At 42.7% G+C, this 19,482-nt stretch overlaps 1 protein-coding gene across 4 annotated transcripts in view; it reads left to right on the top strand.

The window, feature by feature from the left end:
* The window catches only part of UNC13B (unc-13 homolog B), a 191,954-nt gene that overhangs the window by 75,224 nt on the left and 97,248 nt on the right, over positions 1-19,482 (top strand). For 2 of the 4 annotated variants that reach the window (XM_090132342.1, XM_090132341.1), the window contains exon 1: positions 14,476-17,049. The exons of the other annotated variants lie outside the window; for them this stretch is intronic. In XM_090132342.1, the coding sequence (XP_089988468.1) occupies positions 14,589-17,049 (2,461 nt within the window). In that variant the 5' untranslated portion in view covers positions 14,476-14,588. Of the gene's footprint in view, positions 1-14,475; positions 17,050-19,482 lie in introns of those variants that run through there. 4 annotated transcript variants of the gene reach the window in all.

Below are 19,482 nucleotides of genomic sequence, written 5' to 3'. Positions count from 1 at the left end.
TGATGATTTGGTAGGGCATGGCTGCAATTTAATTCATAACACATATGGTCATTCATGGAGCAAAGAAAACAAATGGTTGGTTGCTCAGAGAGCAGCAGGACGTTCTCTTGAGAGGGTGAGAAAGGGCTTTGCCTCCAGCCAGAATGTTCACAGAGTGCTACCTTGTAGGAAAAATTGGATAGAACAAAACAATAAGAAGAAAATCGGGTCCTGAAATAATGTGGGAAGAAAAAAAAAAAAACAACTCAGCACTTTTTTTTAAGCTCTTTTTATCCATAGAATCTTTATCCAGGGCAAGAAAATAAACATTGAGCAGTTTGAGGGGTCCACTCCTGCTTTGTCCTGAGCGCAAGCAGTGTGAGGTGAGCAGACTGTCATGTCCTGATAGCGCTGATTTGGGCTGGGCAGAAAGAGGGTGGCTGGATCCTGGAGCAGAGCTGGGTGCTCTGGATGTTGGCTGCAACGTTTAGCATAGAGAAAGGGGCTGAGCTGCTGTAGGTCCTTCTCTGCTGGACCTACGGTCTGCAGAATGCACAAGTAGTTTTGTCAGAGAACTTTTCTGCTGAACACAGGTGGGATGAAAAGCTCTAGTGTCTGAACCAAGCTGTGGTGTAGCGGACAGCCGGGTGGCCACGTACTCCACCTGTGGGGAATAACACACCTTTGTCTCTTGTCACCAGGGCAGCGGTCCCCGAGGGGTGGCAGTGCCCAGCTGACACCAGGGTCTGCTCTGACACCAGGCACACAGATGCCTGTTAGCTGGTATGTGCGTTACCATGAGGTTTTCTGCCTGACACAGGTGGTGGGACGATATAACCAAGGAGCAATAAACGTTACAGCTGGGTGGTGTACTCAGGGAATGAGAGCATTTTCCTCCAAAACATCTCTGATCACCACTTGTTGAAATCTTCTGGGAGATTTTGTATCTTCCCTAGACAATTCATGATGTAAAGCTTTTCCAGATGTCTGGCCTAGCTTTCCACTGTTCAGGGTAAGCCTGTTATTTCTCTGTTTGCATTTAAGGTAGAAATATTTACCAGTTTACATCTCTCATGCTTGCCTCGACTGGTTCATGCCTGAAGGCTGTCCTGTCTACTTGAGGTCTACATTTCAAATCATCTGCCACTTTTCCTTCCCAGGTTCCTTGATCAAAAAAGCAATTACAACTTCGAGAGTGTAATTCCAGGCTTTTCCACCTCCCGCTCATCTCTGCTCGGATGCCTGTGCATTTTAGTGATGTTGATTATTTAATTGGGTGTGCAATTAAGACATTGATTGTAATTTTCCAATTTCATGAAATATCAAGCCCTTATGTTATGAATGCCATTAGGAAGGAGAGAGATGTAATTTGAAGGAGGAAGCAGCAGAGGGAGAGTTTTCTCTGCTATAAATGCTTTCTCGCTGTCTGTTGATCGAAGATAGTCAAGCTCACTGATTTTAAAGCAAGTTTAATAGTTGTTTCTGGAATGGAGGCACTCAGCTGATAAAAACTTTGAGACAGGATTGTAGAGGGCAGTGTGAAAGATTAACTGGGAGTCTGTCCTCTGCTTGGACTTTTCTGATTAAAAAAAAAGGAGGTGAATGACAGTTCAGCTCCAGGAAAGCTCCCATGCTTTTGGATTGCGTAGCCAGAGCCCGGAACCAGAGCTCTGGAGACATTCACTTGTTTTCTTGAGCACATTTAGGAAAAGTTTTGGTATCTGTCATTGCTGAGGTACCCTGAGCTTATCACCTGTTTGTTTCACAGTCTGACTCTGAGGGCTGACGTGGGCTGTGATGATGAGGTGGCACTGTCTCAGCAGCTTCTGCAAGGAGTGTGGTGTTTGGGAGATTAGGCTGGCGTGGGCCCTTGGGTGGCCGGAACCTACTGGCAAGGAACAAAATAGTGTTTTCTGTGGAGTGCTTGGTTTCCAAGTTGATAGCTTTCAGCTTTGTCTCCCAGAGCCAAGGATATAAATGCTAACTTGGGGACAAGAATGGAGTCACTGGGTTCAGCCTGTGCGCATGGAGGCTGGCTTCTGCTCTTCTCTGAGTGAAGGCTTTGTCTACGTTTTTGAGTGACACAATAACAATAAACAAACCAAATGAAGGATTATTTTTGTTCCGAGCTTTTCACATTCACTAACTTCATGAACAACAGCCCATTAAGGATTTTGCACCCTAATACTCCCCGTGTCAGACTAGGTGTGTGCTTGCTGCCGGAGGGGTTTTGGCTGCTGTGGCAGCAGCGGCCTCAGAGGAAGGAGGTGAGAGGACTTGTTGCAGCAGCTCTGAGGTCTCCTCTCAAGCCATGGCTGATAAAGGTTGGCCTGAACTGTGAAGCACGAGTATTCATCACCCTGCAAAAACATGAGTGCTATTTTAACTCCAGGTTTTCATTAACCTTATAAAAATCTCACTCCTTGAATACTGTAATGTGCTTGGCCTTGGAAATGTACTTTATTCCCAGGGTTCAGCAGATATCCTTATATTCAAATAAATGTCAGTATACAGAGCATAAACATATTTGGCATGAAGACAACAAGGCAGTGCGTTGTTTGTGATCACCTGTTCTCAGCAGATGGGCATTCCTTGCCTGTCCTTGGAATGCAAGCAGTCCCAACCCCATGAGGAAGGTAATATGTTCTTCCTTTTCTTTGGGTATGTTGAGGCTAATCTCTAGTCCATATCAGTTTCCAGGGTGCTGTAGCAGGGACCTGTGCCTTTGTTTCCTTCTAATCTCGCAGTTTGGTCTTGCATCTTGCCTCTCCCCTTCCTAAACTGAAAGTAAAGAATCTGTGCTTTGTCTGACACTTCACCTGAGGAGAATTTCATCTAAAGGCAATATCTGCAATGTGTTTAGCGAACGTGTTTGTCCTGGGACTACTGGGTGGCTGTAACAATGGAAGTGGCATCGACAGGAGAGCTTTAAATGAATGCCTTTGAATAAACAAACCATCTCCTCCAGGTTACGGCTTATGTTGTGGTGATGCCCTTTTCCTCAAGCAGGGTATTTACTGGAGATAGCTGTCAAACAACAGAAAGTTGCTGCTTTTTCATTAACACTTCAGCCTTTACACTGTGGATTGATTTTGATCTTTGTGTGGCTTTGAAGAAGATAATAAACAGCATGGTTTTACTGCAGGATCAATTGATAGATATTAATTGTGTATTTGAGCTTCTAAGTCCAGTGCAGCCCCAGCTATCTCGCAGAGAACTCTGTCTTCAGATACGGGAGGCAGTTTCATGTGGGACAAATGGTTCTATTTGTTTGTTTGGCTGGAAGGAAGATAATTCAGTTTAGAGAGCTCTTGGGTTAGAAATGTCTGTGGCCATTTGTGAGATGAATTAAAGCTGAGTGTGAATTGGACAGAATTTACCCCTGCTGTTCCATTCAGGCCATCTATGTTGACCTTTTTCTCTCTGCTTCCTCTCCTTGTGTAATACCCACTAATTTACTTGTTTTTCACTTGTTCTTTCTTGGCTTCCTGCAGGGAGAAAGGAGTGCAGGTGTGTAGGAAAGGGAGGAGCAGGACCAATGCTTGAAGCGTGCTCTTTTTCCTTTGGTCAATCCACTTCTGCTCGTGGAGGAATTGCTGACTTATACAATTCTATCAGCAATTCAGTACTTTACAGGAAGTTAGAATCAAATAGAAAGATAATAAGGATTAAAAAAGAAGAAAGTGTAATGTATACCTTGCAGACATCAAAGCGTTTGGCCTATATAGCTGAGCCTGGTTTTATCAGTTTTAATAACTCCCTGCTGGCTCAACCTAAAATTAAAATCTGTTGGTGAATTAAAAAATCGCAGTAAGAAGTATTTAAATTTTTAAGTGGAAGTTGATTTCTCTAGTAGAAGGCAAATAACTCAGTGCTCCAAGCCTTGAGGTAAAGCACACTTTTTCATAGGCTTTCCATTAGATGTGAGACATGTCCTGGTTCGAAATTATCTTCATTATTTCCACAAACAAAACATCCCTGAAAAACAGAGCCTGTATCAATCTCCTGTGTATTAGATAAGGGATTTAAAGTGTTTGAAAGTTGAAGTCTTCTTTACTTTTGAGAGCACCTGCGCTTCGTCAATTCATTGCCACATTCTCCAGCTCCTTGTGAGCCGTGGTGAGAGCCATGACATTCTTGCAGGAACACCTCCATTAATGACAGATCCAGTCTCTCTGTCTAATGAAACTTGCTCACTTTTCTCTCTCTCTCTCTCTCTTTTTTTTTTAATTTCTGCTCCTGTTCTTTTAAGGCACTCATGGAGATATTGGCATTTTATGGAGTAGTGCTTGAACATCTGCACAGGCTGTCAGTTTCAAGCCATGGCTGTAGGATTTTGCTTGGCCCCAGTGTGTATTTGACTTGGATATGCTAGGGTCTGGCATGGATGGCTGCAGGGAGAGGCAAAGACCGAGGGAAGAAGAGATGTGAACAGAACCTGTGATGGCATTGGCTTCATTCATAGTACAACCAATGGAAAAAGTAGGGCAGTGAAAACCTAAGAGGCTGTGTAATGGGTGCTCCAGTTGCTATAGAGAATTAACATCAGCAAGAGTGTTGTCTGGCTGGTATTTAATTTCTTTGTAACTATTACTGTGGAATGGACCCCAACGAGGTCTTTTTTTTTTGTCTTAATCATATGCAGAGCTTTGAGGATACAAAGTGCTGCACAAATCCTGGTCTGCATTTTTATTTTCTCAGTTGGACAATCTTCATTGTTATGTGGATGCATTTGATACGGAGCTTCAGCTCAGAGCTGAATTGCTGTAATTGGTCTGTTTAGGAGAAATCATTTCTACTGCAGTGGAAGCTGATGCCCTCTGTTGGGCAGGAGCCTTCTCCTCTCGGCGGGGTGCAAACATACAGTAAGAAACCTGTGGTCAGACTGTTAGAAGCATTTAAAACTAAAGCACCTCTGAAAATCTGATTTGATCCTTGCCCCTGCAACGGGGGAAAGTGCAAAGAGAGAGGGAGACTGCTGTCGGGATCAGAGGATACTGGTGAACTCCTCCAGCCTTCCAGCGGTCTGAAATGCAATTGGTGGCTTGATGCCTGTGCCTGCACACGGCAATGCAGAAGGGCACTACTGGTCAGTGCTGCTGCTGCTAAGACAAAGGATTGTGCGCTGAGGCATTGGTCTGCCTGTGTGTAAAACTTGTGTTTGTGTCCATCAAATAAGTGTGTGGAGAGGGACGCGAGCCTGGCTGCTGTCACTGCTGTCAGCTGATGCTTCAAAATGCTGTGAGAACACCCCGTGCAGTGAGGGCAAAGCGAGGAGCACAGCGGGACTTAGAGAGGAAATGGGGAACGCATTGTATTGGCGCAGGTATGAGACTTGATGGGTGGTGGTGGGGAACGAGTCTCATTCTGAGCAGGGCTGGCTCACAGCGAGGTGGGAGGTATGTGAGCAGATGGGAGGATAGTGGCATTTCCACAGCTAAGTCATATAGGCCTCTTCAGAATCCACCCCACTCTGCAGAAAGACTGTTTTGAAAGATGCACTGAGCAAAACCAGGAAATGTGTGCAGCTCCCATCCAGTTAGTGCCTTTGGTGAGAAAGGCACAGCAGAGAAACATTCGGGAAGGAGGTGCTTGTGGTGGGTGCATGAGGACCCAATGACTGGATCTGTGGAAAGGAGGGCGTGAATGTGAACTGGGAAGACTTTCTTAGGAGCAGTGTGTTGGGTGCCCAGGGGGCAGCTTGTGGGGCAAATAAGAAGTGTTCTGAATTTAAGCACTACTTGCAGCATCAGTGCCAGCTGCTGCTCACTTCCTAGGAAAGAGGTGTCGGTACAAATGAGTGGGTCTGATTCTTCGCATAACATTTCTGCAGTCATTCTTTATGTAACAATGTGAAATGTATTTTGGGGAAGTGCAGGATCAATGGGTGTTCAGTTCCCCACAGCGGTGGCAGAGTCTTCCTTGCAAACTGGCTACAATTCATTTAGGCGAGGGCATCTCTAAGCCTTGCAAGTTAGTCTGGGGTGAACAGGAGGTAGAAAAATAAACATATATAGCCAAATTGGGCAGAGAACCACCTTGGAACTGGTTAACTATGTTGTCCAGGGCTCTTTTTCCAGCTCCCTGCTTTGCAGCTCGACTGGATGCCAGGAGCCAGGCAGATCGGCTCGCTGCATTGTTATGCCTGCTTTCGTGATGCCAAAGGAGTGTGTTTTGTCTTTAGTCAGATTGGCTCCATCAGTTTGTATTTCCTTCTGAATGGATAATAAAGTAGAGAATCATTTCAAGGCAAGGAGTGTTGATGTGTGAGCGAAGCGGGGAGGCTGCGTGTGAGGAGCCTGGCAGCAAGCAGCTGACGAGGAGGAGTAAAGTAGCAGTAGCTGCACAGCTTTCTCTCTGCCTCTGAAGTACAATATTTTCTGTTGAGTCACAACTGAAGACAGAGATGAAGTTTTTACTGTACTTGGTTGCTGCCTGGGAAAGGGAAAAGATGCATTGTGTTGGTGAATTAAAGAATTTCTGTTGAGGGATACTCCTTGAAGCTGACAGGATTTCTGCATTTTTTGGCTTTTACTTTCGTTGGCTTCTACTGTTTTTTTTCCTTCTTTTTTTTTTTTTCTTTTTTTCTTTTTTTTCTTTTTGGATTTTCAGAAGCTGTTTGCTTTTTTTTTTTTTTTTTCTTTTTCAAAACATGCCTTCAACTTTACATGGTTTCTCGTCGTAGTGCTGTGGAACGGGATACTCTCGGTGCCTTCTTACATCGCATCCTCAGATACCTGAGATGGGACACCAACAATATGTTGATAATCTCTGCAGCAAAAGTTCATTACTTGGTGAACCTTTATCAAGATTAGGAACCCTTCAGGACTTGTCTTTTCTATGAGAACAAGCTGTTGTGTTCTTTTGTTTCTATTCTGTAGATTTCCTTTACGTTTTAACGTTTTATTTTATTTTGAAGCAGAAAGGTAAGTGAATGACTGGAACAAATGAAGTGGTTGGGTATAAACTGCAAGTAGGCAGCAAACAAGAAGAACTGTTCTTTAGTTTGAGTGGGCTGTATGCCTGTGTTTACTTTGGTAATATAATAGCTCCATTGGAAGCTTACTGGATTTAAACATGTGCTTTGAAAAGACAGACCTCTCTTGGTATACTCATTTGTGTGCTGTGTTTCTTAGATTTTTTATTCAGCCATTAGACACTAATTGTACATGTCTTATTGCTGCTATAATTGAGGTTGTGTCTGTTTACTTCTCACACTTTTCTGTTGGGAGGGTTTGTATCTCAGCTGAAATTTGACATCAAAATCACTGTGTGAAGAGGAGTTAAAAAGAAGGGGATTTGGGTATAATTTAAATTTGATCGCTTGAACTGCAAATAGCTTGAGAGTAATTAGATTACTGGTTTGATTCTTCCTTAAATGTCACTTAAAGCAGGCTTGCTTTTAACCCAGAGTGTTTGACATTGGCTTGATTTTCAGTGCAGAGAAGGTTGTGAGCTGATGAGATGAAATGAAATGACTGGCATGAAGGAGCAATGAGGATGCTATGTACAAGCTGGTGAATCAGAGCAGATGGTGTGACTGTTTCAGATATCTTGTCAGTCTTCATTCCTTTTATACAGATAGCTTTCTTTTGCTAATGGAGAAAGCCTTTAGGGGATAAACATCAAGAATTAATACAGAATGCTGAGGTCTTCTGTACTCAAGATGAAAAGGAGAAATCTTACAGAAGTAAAGCTTCAGCTTTTGCCCAGGAGGATTTTAGATGAAGAGTGCTGCTGTTCAGCAACACGAGCTGGAAAATTCTAATTGTTTTATTAGCTGCCTGCATTACCCCTTCCCAACCTCTCTGAAAGCTGCTGAGCGTCTGCTCTAAAGGAGTGCAGGGCAGGTCAGAAGCAGGGAGCAAGATCATATAGCACCAGTCTGTACTGCAGCTGTGCTAGCACTGCTCCAACAGCAGAAGTTGCAGCTCTTAATTCATCACCTTGGACTGGTGAGTGCTGCCTCCCACTCCCCTCCCTCACCATCCCTGTTAACTGAGGCGCCGTACCTGGAAAAGCAGCTCTGGACCTCCACAGTGAGCAGTCAGAGTTTTGAGAAAAAATCCAAGGGATGAGTGTTTCCTGGTGGCTCTTTTTAGAAATGCAACGCTCAGAGAGTTCACACCATGCTTCAGCACTGGGGTGTTGTAAATAGGATTACAGGTAGAGGAAAGGTACGGTCTGTTCTGTTAGCCTGGGCAGAGCTTTTAGCATCCTTGGGTGCTTTCATAGCAGTGTGTGTGAACCTTATCTGAAGCAGTGCTGTCTCTCTGCTCTCCTGTTAGAGGCAGAGAGGCTGAATGTGCAGCAGCCTCTCTCCGGAACCTAGCGGACTTTTCTACAGTCCTGATCCAAATACCAGCTTGTCAGCATTCTGCAGTCTTTGTGCTTCAGTTCCTGGTGCTGTTTCCTTTAAGCAAAAATTTGCTTCTTGCTCATGCCTTATCTGCTCGATGTAGTATTTTGGTCCTTAGGATCCTAAGCTGGGAGAAACCTGTTTTAAGGAATGTCTGTCAGAGCTGGTTGTATCACAGTGCTTTAGGACGTGTAAATCACTTACTGGAGATACCCGATTGATTCAGCGTTGTACTAAACCCCTTTGTAACCTACAGGAGTACTCTGGAAATAGAGGCTACTGAACTTAATTCCTTCTCGATTTACTCTTAAATTTCTGATAGCTGGCTGCTTAGGTTTCAAATTTGCTGCCAGGAGTGAAGTAATATTATATAAGAACTACAGAAAAAGCCACAATTTCTTCTTCTTTTAGCAGTCAGTTATCCTTTTTGCCATTTTCTCAGCACAGGATGGTTTCAGCACTTGGGGTAGGTGCTTTAGACTTTGCTTACTGCTGGCTAAGCATGAGCTATATGTTCTGATGGTCTTCAGTTTCCAGCCTGTACCTCTGTCTGCATTTGAAGACAGTTCCTATTTCCTTGACTCTCTCTGGATGTCTTCTTTTCTTGGCTCCCAGGTAATGACAGACCTCACTTATTGCTGCAACTGGTGCCTTGCTGTGCCAGCCAGTGACACTGTAAGTTTGCCGGAAAAGCTGTGTGAAAGGCTGGATCTGCACAGGGAATGAGCACATTCCAAGGAGCAGCAGCACTGCCTGGTGCCTTGGTGTTCTCTGGGATCTCTAGACTACAGCTCAACTTAAACAGCCTGATCTTCATCTGTGCTCATGCCAGCAGAGGGGGGTCCAACATTAGACCAGTTTTACAGGAAGCTGAGGCACTTAACTATCTTTTAGGTGTCCATATCGGCTATTAAGGAGTTAAGGCAGGTTGTGTGATCTATTTGCTCTACCACACAGTGATATACAAATTTAATTTCATGCTGTTTCTCAACATAATTTTTTACACCGCTGATTGCGCTTGCAATACCTTAGTGAGTTCTTACCCTCATAGTTAGTCACATTCCATTCTTCCTTCACTTGATAGCTACGTTGATAACATGATGGTATTCAGAGACTTTTTTTTTCTTCAGCTTAACAGCTTTCTGTAAAAGGTAAGGGATAGCTGACGTGAGAGATGCAGAACCAGGTAATTCATTCAGCCAAAAGGCTGTGTTCCCCAGATAAGTTTTTCTGCCACAGGGTTACTGACTTGTCAAATCTGTTCTCTTCTCTTGTCTCATCTATCAGACTGTTCTGGGAAGAATTCAAGTGCATTCTTCTAAAACACGATAGGTGGGATAGCTGGCTCTCACCAGTGTCTGCATCGAAAGGTTCTGACAGAATTTTGCTCAGCTTTATTGAAACCAGTCTGTCTTCAGGTCCTGATGAAGTTTGGAAAACACCATTGGAAATACCTGAACACTGCAGAAAGTTCTATGAGTAGGGCTGGGATGCCAGTAGGCAGTTTTGCAGTTTATGCTGCAGTATCTGAACAAGAACACAGATTGAGGCTTGTCAGGCAACAAGGCTCTGAGAAGACACCGAAAGGGTTACTGTGAAGTAGTTTCTTTGCTTACATTGTTTTGTTTTTAAAATCACTTTTATCCTTTGCAATTAGACTCTTTTCAATAGCATGGATATATCTCATCTTTAGTCCACTCTGAAGTGGACTAAATGTGTGTTTTCTGCAACCTTATATTTAGCAGGAATGCCCTGAGGTGAACACATTTAGCAGAGCACTTTTTATTCTCCAATCCTGCTGTTGTTTTGTTCTCCAAACCAGCACTGCTCTGGCTTGGTCACTTTGAGTTCCAATAATTCATTCCTGGACTCAGAAGTTAGTTTTTTGTTTATTATCAGTAGAAGGTTTGAAAAGAGACACATTCTGAGAAGCAAGCAATAAATTCCTTGTTTAGCTATGATCCGACCCAAAATTAAATCCAATCATGTTAATTAGAAAATTGCATGCTCACCTCCAGTAGTCATACGTCAGCAAAGCTGGCGGCAACCCTCCGTGTCTCTGTCAAGCCCTGTTGTTAGGATTCTTTCAGCAATTAATGCGTTTAAAAATGCTGTAATATTCACAGAAAGAGTCAGTGTTTCAGCATGCAGTGTGCTGGGGCGGTGTTGCTATGGCAGCCCTAGCCACGAATTCCTTCTTTTGATAATGCCAAAACCGCTTTTCCCAGAATGTCCTGTATTTTGGTTCGTGGTTAAAAAGGTTCTTTATTAAGTAGAGAAACGTTTTATTGCTTTTCTTATAGTAATTACTTGCATAGCGCATTACTTGCATACTTCCACTGTGTGTGGAAGATGCTGTAAATATAATCCAGTCCAAAAGGCTTTACTCTTTGCTATGGTGGTGTGAGTTGATAGCCAGACAGGCTTCTGTGAAATGCATTTTGATCATAGTGAATCGGTTCTTGTATTTCTTTGAGTCTGCCCATCACATCTGCCCTGGTGTGATGCCACTGGTGTCTTTCTCCTGCTTACCTTGAGCCTGGCTGCCTTTTGGGTTGAAGGATACAGAAACGGTGGAACCTGTGGGTGCTGTTCCTCATTCTGCACACTCAGAGATGGCTGTGCTGAGTGAAACTTTAAGTTTTGCTGAGGAATGCCTGCTAAAAAGGCAATCAGAACAAAATTTGTGTGAGGGCTCATAGTATCTGGCAGGTCATCAGGATGCAAATATTCCTTATTTCAAGATGTGATTTCTTGTTACATGATAGGATAGAAGAGAAAAAAATTTCAGCAAGGATTTGCATCCAAATTAGACATTTTTTGGCTGAACTTGCATTAACTTTCATTGTCGCTTTGTCTATCTGTGCTACAGGGGAGTATAACTCCAAGACAGCCAACCTAGAGGAACAGGGGACCCATATAGCAGACAGCACAGCACCTAGTTTGACTCAGTGGAAGGGAATGGGAACACACACCCCTCCCTGGGTGGTGTGGAGGAGGGGAGGGCCTGCGAAGAAGTGCAGCAGAATGTGGGGCTAGCCCATGGTATGGATAGGGCAAATACCCTGAGCTCCATTTCTGAACGTGGATCTATGGTATCAGAAAGCAGGGCATGGAGGGACAGTGCCTGCAGATGAAGTGTGAAGAGAGCAATTCTTCTACCTGCTTCTTGGCATTCTTCTAAGCAGTAATGTTTTGCTCTATGGTGGAAGCATTGACTTCCACCCACTGTACAGAGAGGTGGAAATGGTTCCCTCTGATCCAGAGCTGGCATCCTCATGTTCTCTTCTAGCCTTATTCCCAGGCTGGGCAGAAACAGCTTCAGGCCCTCTTGGGATGACCTGGAAAGATATTGCTGGTACTTTTAATCAAAGTCATTGTTTTAGAAAAGTCTCTAATGAAGACTCTTCTTCATGTTTGTATATGTATACATATATACGTTAGATGGGATCCCAGTAGGCAGTTTTGCAGCTTATGCTGCAGTATCTGAACAAGAACATGTGTGTATAGATATATACATATATATGTTAGTTTGTATAGGTATATATATTTCTTTATTTGTATTCATATACATACACACATGCACGTATACAAATATATAAAAGGAAATCTCTGTCGTGTTTGCATTGAGCTACCTGCTTCAGAACGCCTGTGGTCCTGCCAGCAGGAAACAGCAATCTCTGTAACAAACTGTTGCTGTCAAGCATTGCAGCAGACAAAGGAACTGACAGTGAACTTCAGCTTGAACTGGTTTCTTTTTTTAAAAACTAAAATGGTCATTAAGTCCCTCTGGTGCCTTGACAGCCATCTGTAGGACACTGAATTTCTTACTTGCACAAACGTCTTAAGTTTTTCTTCTAGCCCTCATTGTTTGATATGCTGGAAAATATTTGAAATGAGCATCTCTACTTGCTGCTGTAATGCACACAGGTCGGGAGCACAGCTGTAGAGCTCTTCTTCCAGGGTGCTGTTGAATTTGACTGCTTTCTCTCCTAAGGTTTACTTCTTAATGTTGACACAGAAGTGGTTTTCTGGCATTAATCACCAGTTAACCACTCAAATGGAAAGGTAAATGCTGTCAGTGGTGAAAGAAAAGAATCAAAGCAAGTATTTTTTAAGTCAGTCCTTTTGAGTAGATAAAGATTTAAAAAAACAACAAAACAAACAGATGGACTCGTAACCTGAAGACTTTATAAAACCAAAGATTGATGTACTCAAGATGCTGACAAAGAGATTAAGTGGAGAATTTGTACAGCTTCCATGATGGCAGGTATAACAACTTAACTGAGCTGCTGGATGGTGGGACATAACCCTGAAGCACAGATGCAGCCTCTGTTATACGACATTAACTAGCTCTGATTGTGGAGACTGCTATTTACAAATGCAGTCTTATCCAGATCAGAAAACCCTTTCTTCTTCCTTGGTCCTGAAGAGAAACAACGAACATGAAAACAAAGAATTCACCACAATGAAAATACACTAAGGGCAAAGTGTTGGCATTACTGTAAATAAGGGATAGTTTCTGTCCTGCTGCAACTTGGAGTCAATGAAGGTGTACAAGCCTTAAATTAATCTTTTAAAAATGTGAATTATTTCATGTCTGAAAAAAACACTTGGTGAATGCTTCTGTGAACTATGGAGCCAGCCCTTAGGCAGTGAGAAGGCAGAGGAGGAGCTTGTTGGTGCCTAGGCGAAGACCTCAAGTTAGTGCAGGCAGAACTCTGGTGGTGTTCTGTCCTCTACTTAGTGCAAAAATGTGAAATACTTGGGCTCAGCACTTGGTCTAGCACTCTGCATTGGGTGCTGTGGGACTACATCTGGCCATCTCTGCAGTAGATTCCAGGATTGCAAAGATGGCGACAGGAGAGCCAAGGTTACCAGCCTCAAAGAATGGTGAGAATGGAGCAGCAGACAAATGTCTGGATGTGAACTGTGACCTTGTTGTTTAAATGTTTTAAGGCTAGAAACTCTTTCTAGTACTTTCAACACAGCTTCCTGCACCAAGCTAGATACACTTGGCAAAATTTAACTTAGGCTGCAAGTTGCACATCATGGTTTTATGTGCTGCAGAATTTAAAAACTATTTTTTTAAGAATTAGATAATAATTAAAATGAAAGTTAAAGGCAGCTACTATAGATCTTACGGGGAGTAAGATCACAAGAATGAGTGTACAGTGCAGCAGCAAATCCACCATGATGCACCAAAGGCAGTGGGCATTCTTTAGTCACCTTGGCTTAAGGAGGATGTCTGTCTGGGTCTCTGTATGCCTTTCTTCCCGGAAGAAAAAGCTGTTTGTTAGTGAGTTGCTTTGTAGGTACAGCAGTTGAAGAGGCTTGAAAGTTTTAAGTAGGTAACATAGCATTTTTTCTTTGCTCCTTATAGAGGAGATTTAAGTGGAGAAAATGATCCACTGCAAAATCTTCAGGGTTGGAGTAGATGTGACGTGCAGAATCTTCATGCTGTCAGCTCAGCCTGTTCGTACATATGCTAAGTGTGGCATATTTAACTGCAGGTTAGCCTGGAAGCTTGTAAGCTTTAAGGTTGGTTGTTTTTTTTTTCCTTTTTTTTTTTTTTTTCCTCCAGTGTTTAGTAGCAAAATATTAAGAGATTAAAATAGCAAAAAGGTTTTACACTCAAAATCTGTCATGCAGTCTTCCTGCCTCTTTGCATCGCTTTGTGGAGTTCTTGTGAGATAGCTGGTACTGAGCCAAATTTAACTTGATTTCTGCTTGGTTTGGAGAAAGAAAGGATGAAGATTGTAGACTGGAATGAAAAGTGCCTTGATAGAATCCTTAATAACTGTCAGGGTAATTCAGTCACATAGCCCGCCATTGCAAGAAGCTCAGCCTGTTGGAAGTTTCAAACCTGGTACCTGAAGGAAATGGACACAGAATTGCTCTTTATTCAATTTTTACTTTCTTTGGGAGAAGAAGGGGTAAGGAACAATTATTTCTCCAAAGAAGGACCTGATCTGGGCAAGTGACCAAAACCAAGATGATGGCTGTACACTTTAAGTAGTATATCCTCTTTCTGTCTGCTTTGATGTGGATGTTTTTTTTTTTTAAAGAAAAATTCCTCTTTTTAAGTTACTTTGGCTATTTCTATCTGAACCAAATTGTAATCTTTTTTCCCTCTTTCGGTAGCTACTTCGTCACAGAATAAAAACTGGATGTGAGTTGTGCATTGGGAAGTGATTGATGTGTGCTTGTGCAGCTCGTAGCACTATGAAAGACACAGGTGCAGCTGCTGATGATGTTTGCTAGAAGTAGATTGAAAAAGCAAGAAAATGAAATTGCACTTCTGCAGAGAAAACCTGTTGTAAAACTGTGGGCCAGGAAGCAACTCCGGAAGCAAAGACTCCAGCTGTTTCTACGGGACAAAATGAAGAGGCTTCTTCAAGGCCAAGCAGATGAGAATCCAAACCATGCTCACCACTGCCAGCTCTCTCCAGTAGAGATCGAAACGGACATGTTTGTTTGTGGAATGAAGAGGAGCTCTGCAAGCACTGAGTTTTCCACTGCTGGAGGTGACTTCCATCAGGATGGACAACACGAAACCAAGGGCGTGAGTGAAGTGTGTGTTGGTGAGGTGGAACTGAACTGGGATGGCTATGTAAAAATACCATGCTCGCTTCAACAGAACAAGAAGGACTCGGAAGGAAATTCTACTGGTGGTGTGACACAGACCTCCTCTGAAAGAAAGAGTAGAGTATCTGAGGGGCAGGACCTTTCTTCTCTGAGCATAACAATGAGCTGGAGGGAGAGAGCTGAAAGGCAAGGGTGCTTTCCCCAGGAGAAGCCTGCTGCATACAAGAGTTACAGACGGCAATCAAGAGATCGCTCGGCAGATGTGGTTGATTATATCGTTAAAGAGCTTCAGGGAATAAGTCGCATCCAGACGGAGATTGCAGAGCTCCGAGAGCACCTCACTTTGATAAAAGGCTCTGTGGATGAAGTCTCAAGCTGCGTGGATACTGTCTTGAGTGAGATAGAAGGCCTGCAGGGTGGTTCCACTGCCAAAACCTCAGGTACACATGCTCGGGAGCCAAATAAGGAGGTACATAAGGAAGAACCAGTGTTATATTTTTATGGGATTCCAGAAAAAGATGGTGAAAACACAGTAGAGCTTATCTGCAGCTTCTTATCTGAGTATCACTGTTTCAATGGTATCCAGTGCAGTAAGTATATAAAAGATGCTTACAGATCAGATATTGGAATAGGCAAGTCATTAACACCAAGACCAGCAGTTGTGAAACTTGTCAGTTGTGAACAGAGAGACTTTATTTTACAGAAGTCTATTATTCTGCAAAGCTCAGGGGTCCGGATCACTACCAGTGAAGAGCAAAAGAGGCAAAGTGGCCAGAGAGGCCACAAGGCAGATTCAGTCTCTTTGCAGTCTGGGTTGAAGAAAAATAATTGCAATTCAGTGAATCTTGATGCATCGCAGAGAGCTGATGCAGCTGAGCACCTTCAGACTGACTCATGCCAAGTTAAGAATAAAAGCACAAGTAGAAAAACACAGTGTGTAGGGGAGAAATTTGATTCTGTGCAGAAGTCAACTCTGAGTAAGAAAAGCAACTCAATATCTGAAGCTGGGAAGGAAGCAAAAACAATAAGCTGCAATGAACAGCCTTCATATGAAGCTGACTTTCATAAGGCTCTTCATGAAACTCCAAAAAGCTCTCCAGAGATGACCAGTTTGGCCAAACCAAATGATGGAAATTTTTGCTGCTCATCCGAGTCTTTTGGCCGTGCAAGTCAGGTGTGTGCTCCAAGCAGTGGAAGTGAGCACAAGCATGATGCTGAGAACGTCACTGAGAATGGTTCTTCCCTTCTAGGTAAAGATGAAAATATAACTGCAGAAAAAACTGAAATAGACTATGATACCCCATGCAAATTTACCAGTGTGGAGAAAGGTGATACTCAAAGAGAAGACGTTTCTAGTGGAGTGACAACCATTAGCTATGATCGTACAACGGATGAGCTGGCTGATAGTAGTGACAGCTTGAAAGATATGATCCAAATGGATCTGAATGATCAAGATCCGACCGATCAGGTCTTTAGGGATGTCCTGGAAAACTCCCAGTATTTTCTTGATCATTCCCGGGATAACATTGATCTTGTAGACATGAAGTTTTATACTAATAAGCTTGGGAAAGCCATTAACCACTTCAGGTCTGCTCTGCAAGTGGTGTTTCACAAACTGGAGACAAGCGATTCTGAAATGCTTTTGGAAAATGATAGTGGCTTACAGATGGATGATGACAATACACTTATGCTGACCAGTTCAGGTATGTGCGGCAGCTCTGACAACTTTGCAGAAACCCCTCCAAGTCAGTCCTCTGAAAGCCAAGCGAACACAACTGCCAACAGTGAAGCGTCTGCTCAAATGCAATTTGTTCCTTCCAGTCTTTCCTCTGTTGCATACGAGCCTCCTGCTTCACATTTGATGCCATCATCTGACTGTGAAATTCCTGTTGGGCAGCGTTCACCTCCTGGTGAAAGTGGAATAGATGTGAACTCTCTACCTGAGCAAGCAAAAGAGTGCAGACCCATGAGCCTTGACAAGGTGTGCGCAGAGACCATCTACCTGAACAAGTGCATCAACAACTTCAAAAATGTACTGAGGGAAAAGAGACAAATGCGTAGGAGACTCATAAAAGAATTAGCACAGGAAGGAAACTGGATTTCTGCTGAGGAGACAAATTCAGGTAAACAAAAAAAACGTTTTAAGGAGATGTCCATATCTGGTATTTGTGTAGCCAGTAACCAATATCTCGCTCTGCAGGTGAACAACTGTAGAAATTAGGAGACAGTTATGAAGGCAAGTGCATGCAGTATACAACAGTATTAACAAAATAACAATCCCCCCCCCCCCCAAAAAAAAACAACCCAGCCCTAAAATTGATTGTACAACACATTGGAATGCAAATTAGTAAGCTTAAAGTGAGTTGGTTTTTTTTTTTTTTTTTTTTTGTGAGAGAGAGGGGTAGGAAAGAAGATTTGCAATGCATCTTTGGAATAGGAATAGCAGGTGTTAGGGTTTTTCATCATAATTCGTGACTTGGTTCCTTGTTAAATATATTAGTTAAGATGTGATAACTAAGTGTGCATTTGAGCTAAAAGTAGCTGGATGTGCAGTTTCAGGAGTTGAGTGGTTCCAGACTTCAAGTGGCTCCACCACAAAGTGGGAGTTCTCAGTGTTTAATCTCTGCTTGATGTTATCCTAGCAGAAACTTTAAAAGGAAAAAAATAAAAATCAAGACCCGTATTTGATGCTGTTTCTTTAGGTTGCCCATGAGATGAGTTATATTCCATCTGCGTGGAGCTAAATCCCTTATTGCCAGCAGAGATAAAGAAACGTTTGACCACAACAGGTGTGAGCTAACACAGCAGTGGAGCTAATGCTGGTTAACCAGTTCCTGAGGACATGGGAGATGGAAATGGCTGACATGCTCTGATGGGCTGTGTGTTGATAGGCCTTGGTTTGGTATCTGATGTTGGAATGTAGGGCCATCTGCCCGCTCCCTCTCCCAGCAGTAAGACAACTTCTGTCCAGATCACTGCGCAGTGAAGGAAAGAGAGTTGATGGTTTCAAGACAAGTATCAACTGGAGCTACAGCTTGAAATCTTCCTCATTTCCATCCTCCCTGCATCTCATATTTTATTCAGTTCTCCTTGCAATCATGAGAGCTAGTCAGAATAATCAGTGAAAGTTCTCTCATCCTAAGTGTTTGTTTCGTTTTTTGGTTTTTGGTTTTCTTTTTTTCCCCAGTGACTGTGCTTTTGGTGAGGAAAAGATCTGCCAGACTGCATTTGACTTTTGCACTAGCGACCTTCTCAGTTATGCAGATCATAGAGCCTTCAATAAGCTCTTTGCGTTCTTTTAGTTGAGGTCCCTTATTGTGAAGTGAATTTGAACAATGGATTTTTAATGAGCAGAACACTAGGATTCGTTAGCAGACGTGGCACTGATGTATACCGATTTCTGTTTTTTCAAGGAAATATTCGAGTCACTCAAGAATAAACAGTAAATGTGAAAATGAAGATCTCATTTTTTTTTTCTTTTCATTCAGAAATTTGTATTTTTGCTTTTCTCACCCCCATTCCCCTCCCACCCCTTTTGGTAACGTTTCATTGTGCTTAGATCCTGGACATAAGTTCTGATGTTAGGACCTGGGGAACAGGCAGTGGTTTGGGTAAGCCTTTGCCACATTGCAACAAAATATTGAAATAACTTGTTTCTGAGGCTTCATTGCCTGTGAGAAGAGGCTACTTGTCTCTGCTGTTTGAGCATTACAGGCATGTTTACAAGATAGCCAACACAGTGGGGAGGAGGGAGATCACAGCTGGATTTTGGTTTCTTAAATCTGGCTCCAGCACAGGTTGGCACCAAGCTTCCTCTGTTCCATTTTCCTCTATAGTAATTAATTCATCAAAAAAGTTCATATTTGTGTGCCTTTCTAGTAAAGGTATCTTTCTATTGTAGCCGTGACAGCTAAAGTTACAGCAGTATGCATAGGATGAAATAACGATGTAGGAAGAGAAACCAGAGGAATCCAAAGAAATTAAGAGTAATGGGAAAAAAAAAAAAACATGATCAAAGGAGAGCACTTGGGAGGAAACCTGGGAAGGGTGCCAGTAAACAAAGCATCCTGACCATCACGGCAAGGCAGGGGAGCTGGGAACAGAAAAGGGGAGGTACAGGGACATCACTTGGCAGGACCCAGAGTAGGGGAGGAGATGAGAGTATTTGCCAAGGGCTGCAGAGCAGGTCAAAATTAATTATACAGACTTTCAGTTTTGGCAAGCATTTTCTGTTAAAATGAAGCAACAGTTTTATTTATTTGTAAATTTTTGTTGTTGTTGCAATCAGCCTGAAATAAGCTTGAACCAAGCACTTACTTTCTTTCCTTGGAAAAAGCACCATATTCAGAATGCAGTGAATTAGTTTATTGTATGGGTTTTGTTTTTTTTTTTTCTTTTTTTCTTTTTTTCTTTTTTTTTTTTTTTTTTTTCCAGTTGCAGATGCCTGTATATGCCTTACTTAAAGATATATATGTATTTTTTTAATGTGCTTTTAAATTCCTGGCTCAAGTCCTCCAGTTTTGCCTCCTGGCTTTCTGGTTCTGAGGCTCAACCAC

The sequence above is a fragment of the Phasianus colchicus genome, chromosome Z (genome assembly GCF_987193195.1).
Source record: "Phasianus colchicus chromosome Z, bPhaCol1.hap1.1, whole genome shotgun sequence".
NCBI lineage: Eukaryota > Metazoa > Chordata > Aves > Galliformes > Phasianidae > Phasianus > Phasianus colchicus.
Note: the sequence above shows the minus strand (reverse complement) of the source record. Positions and strands in the feature narration are given on the sequence as shown.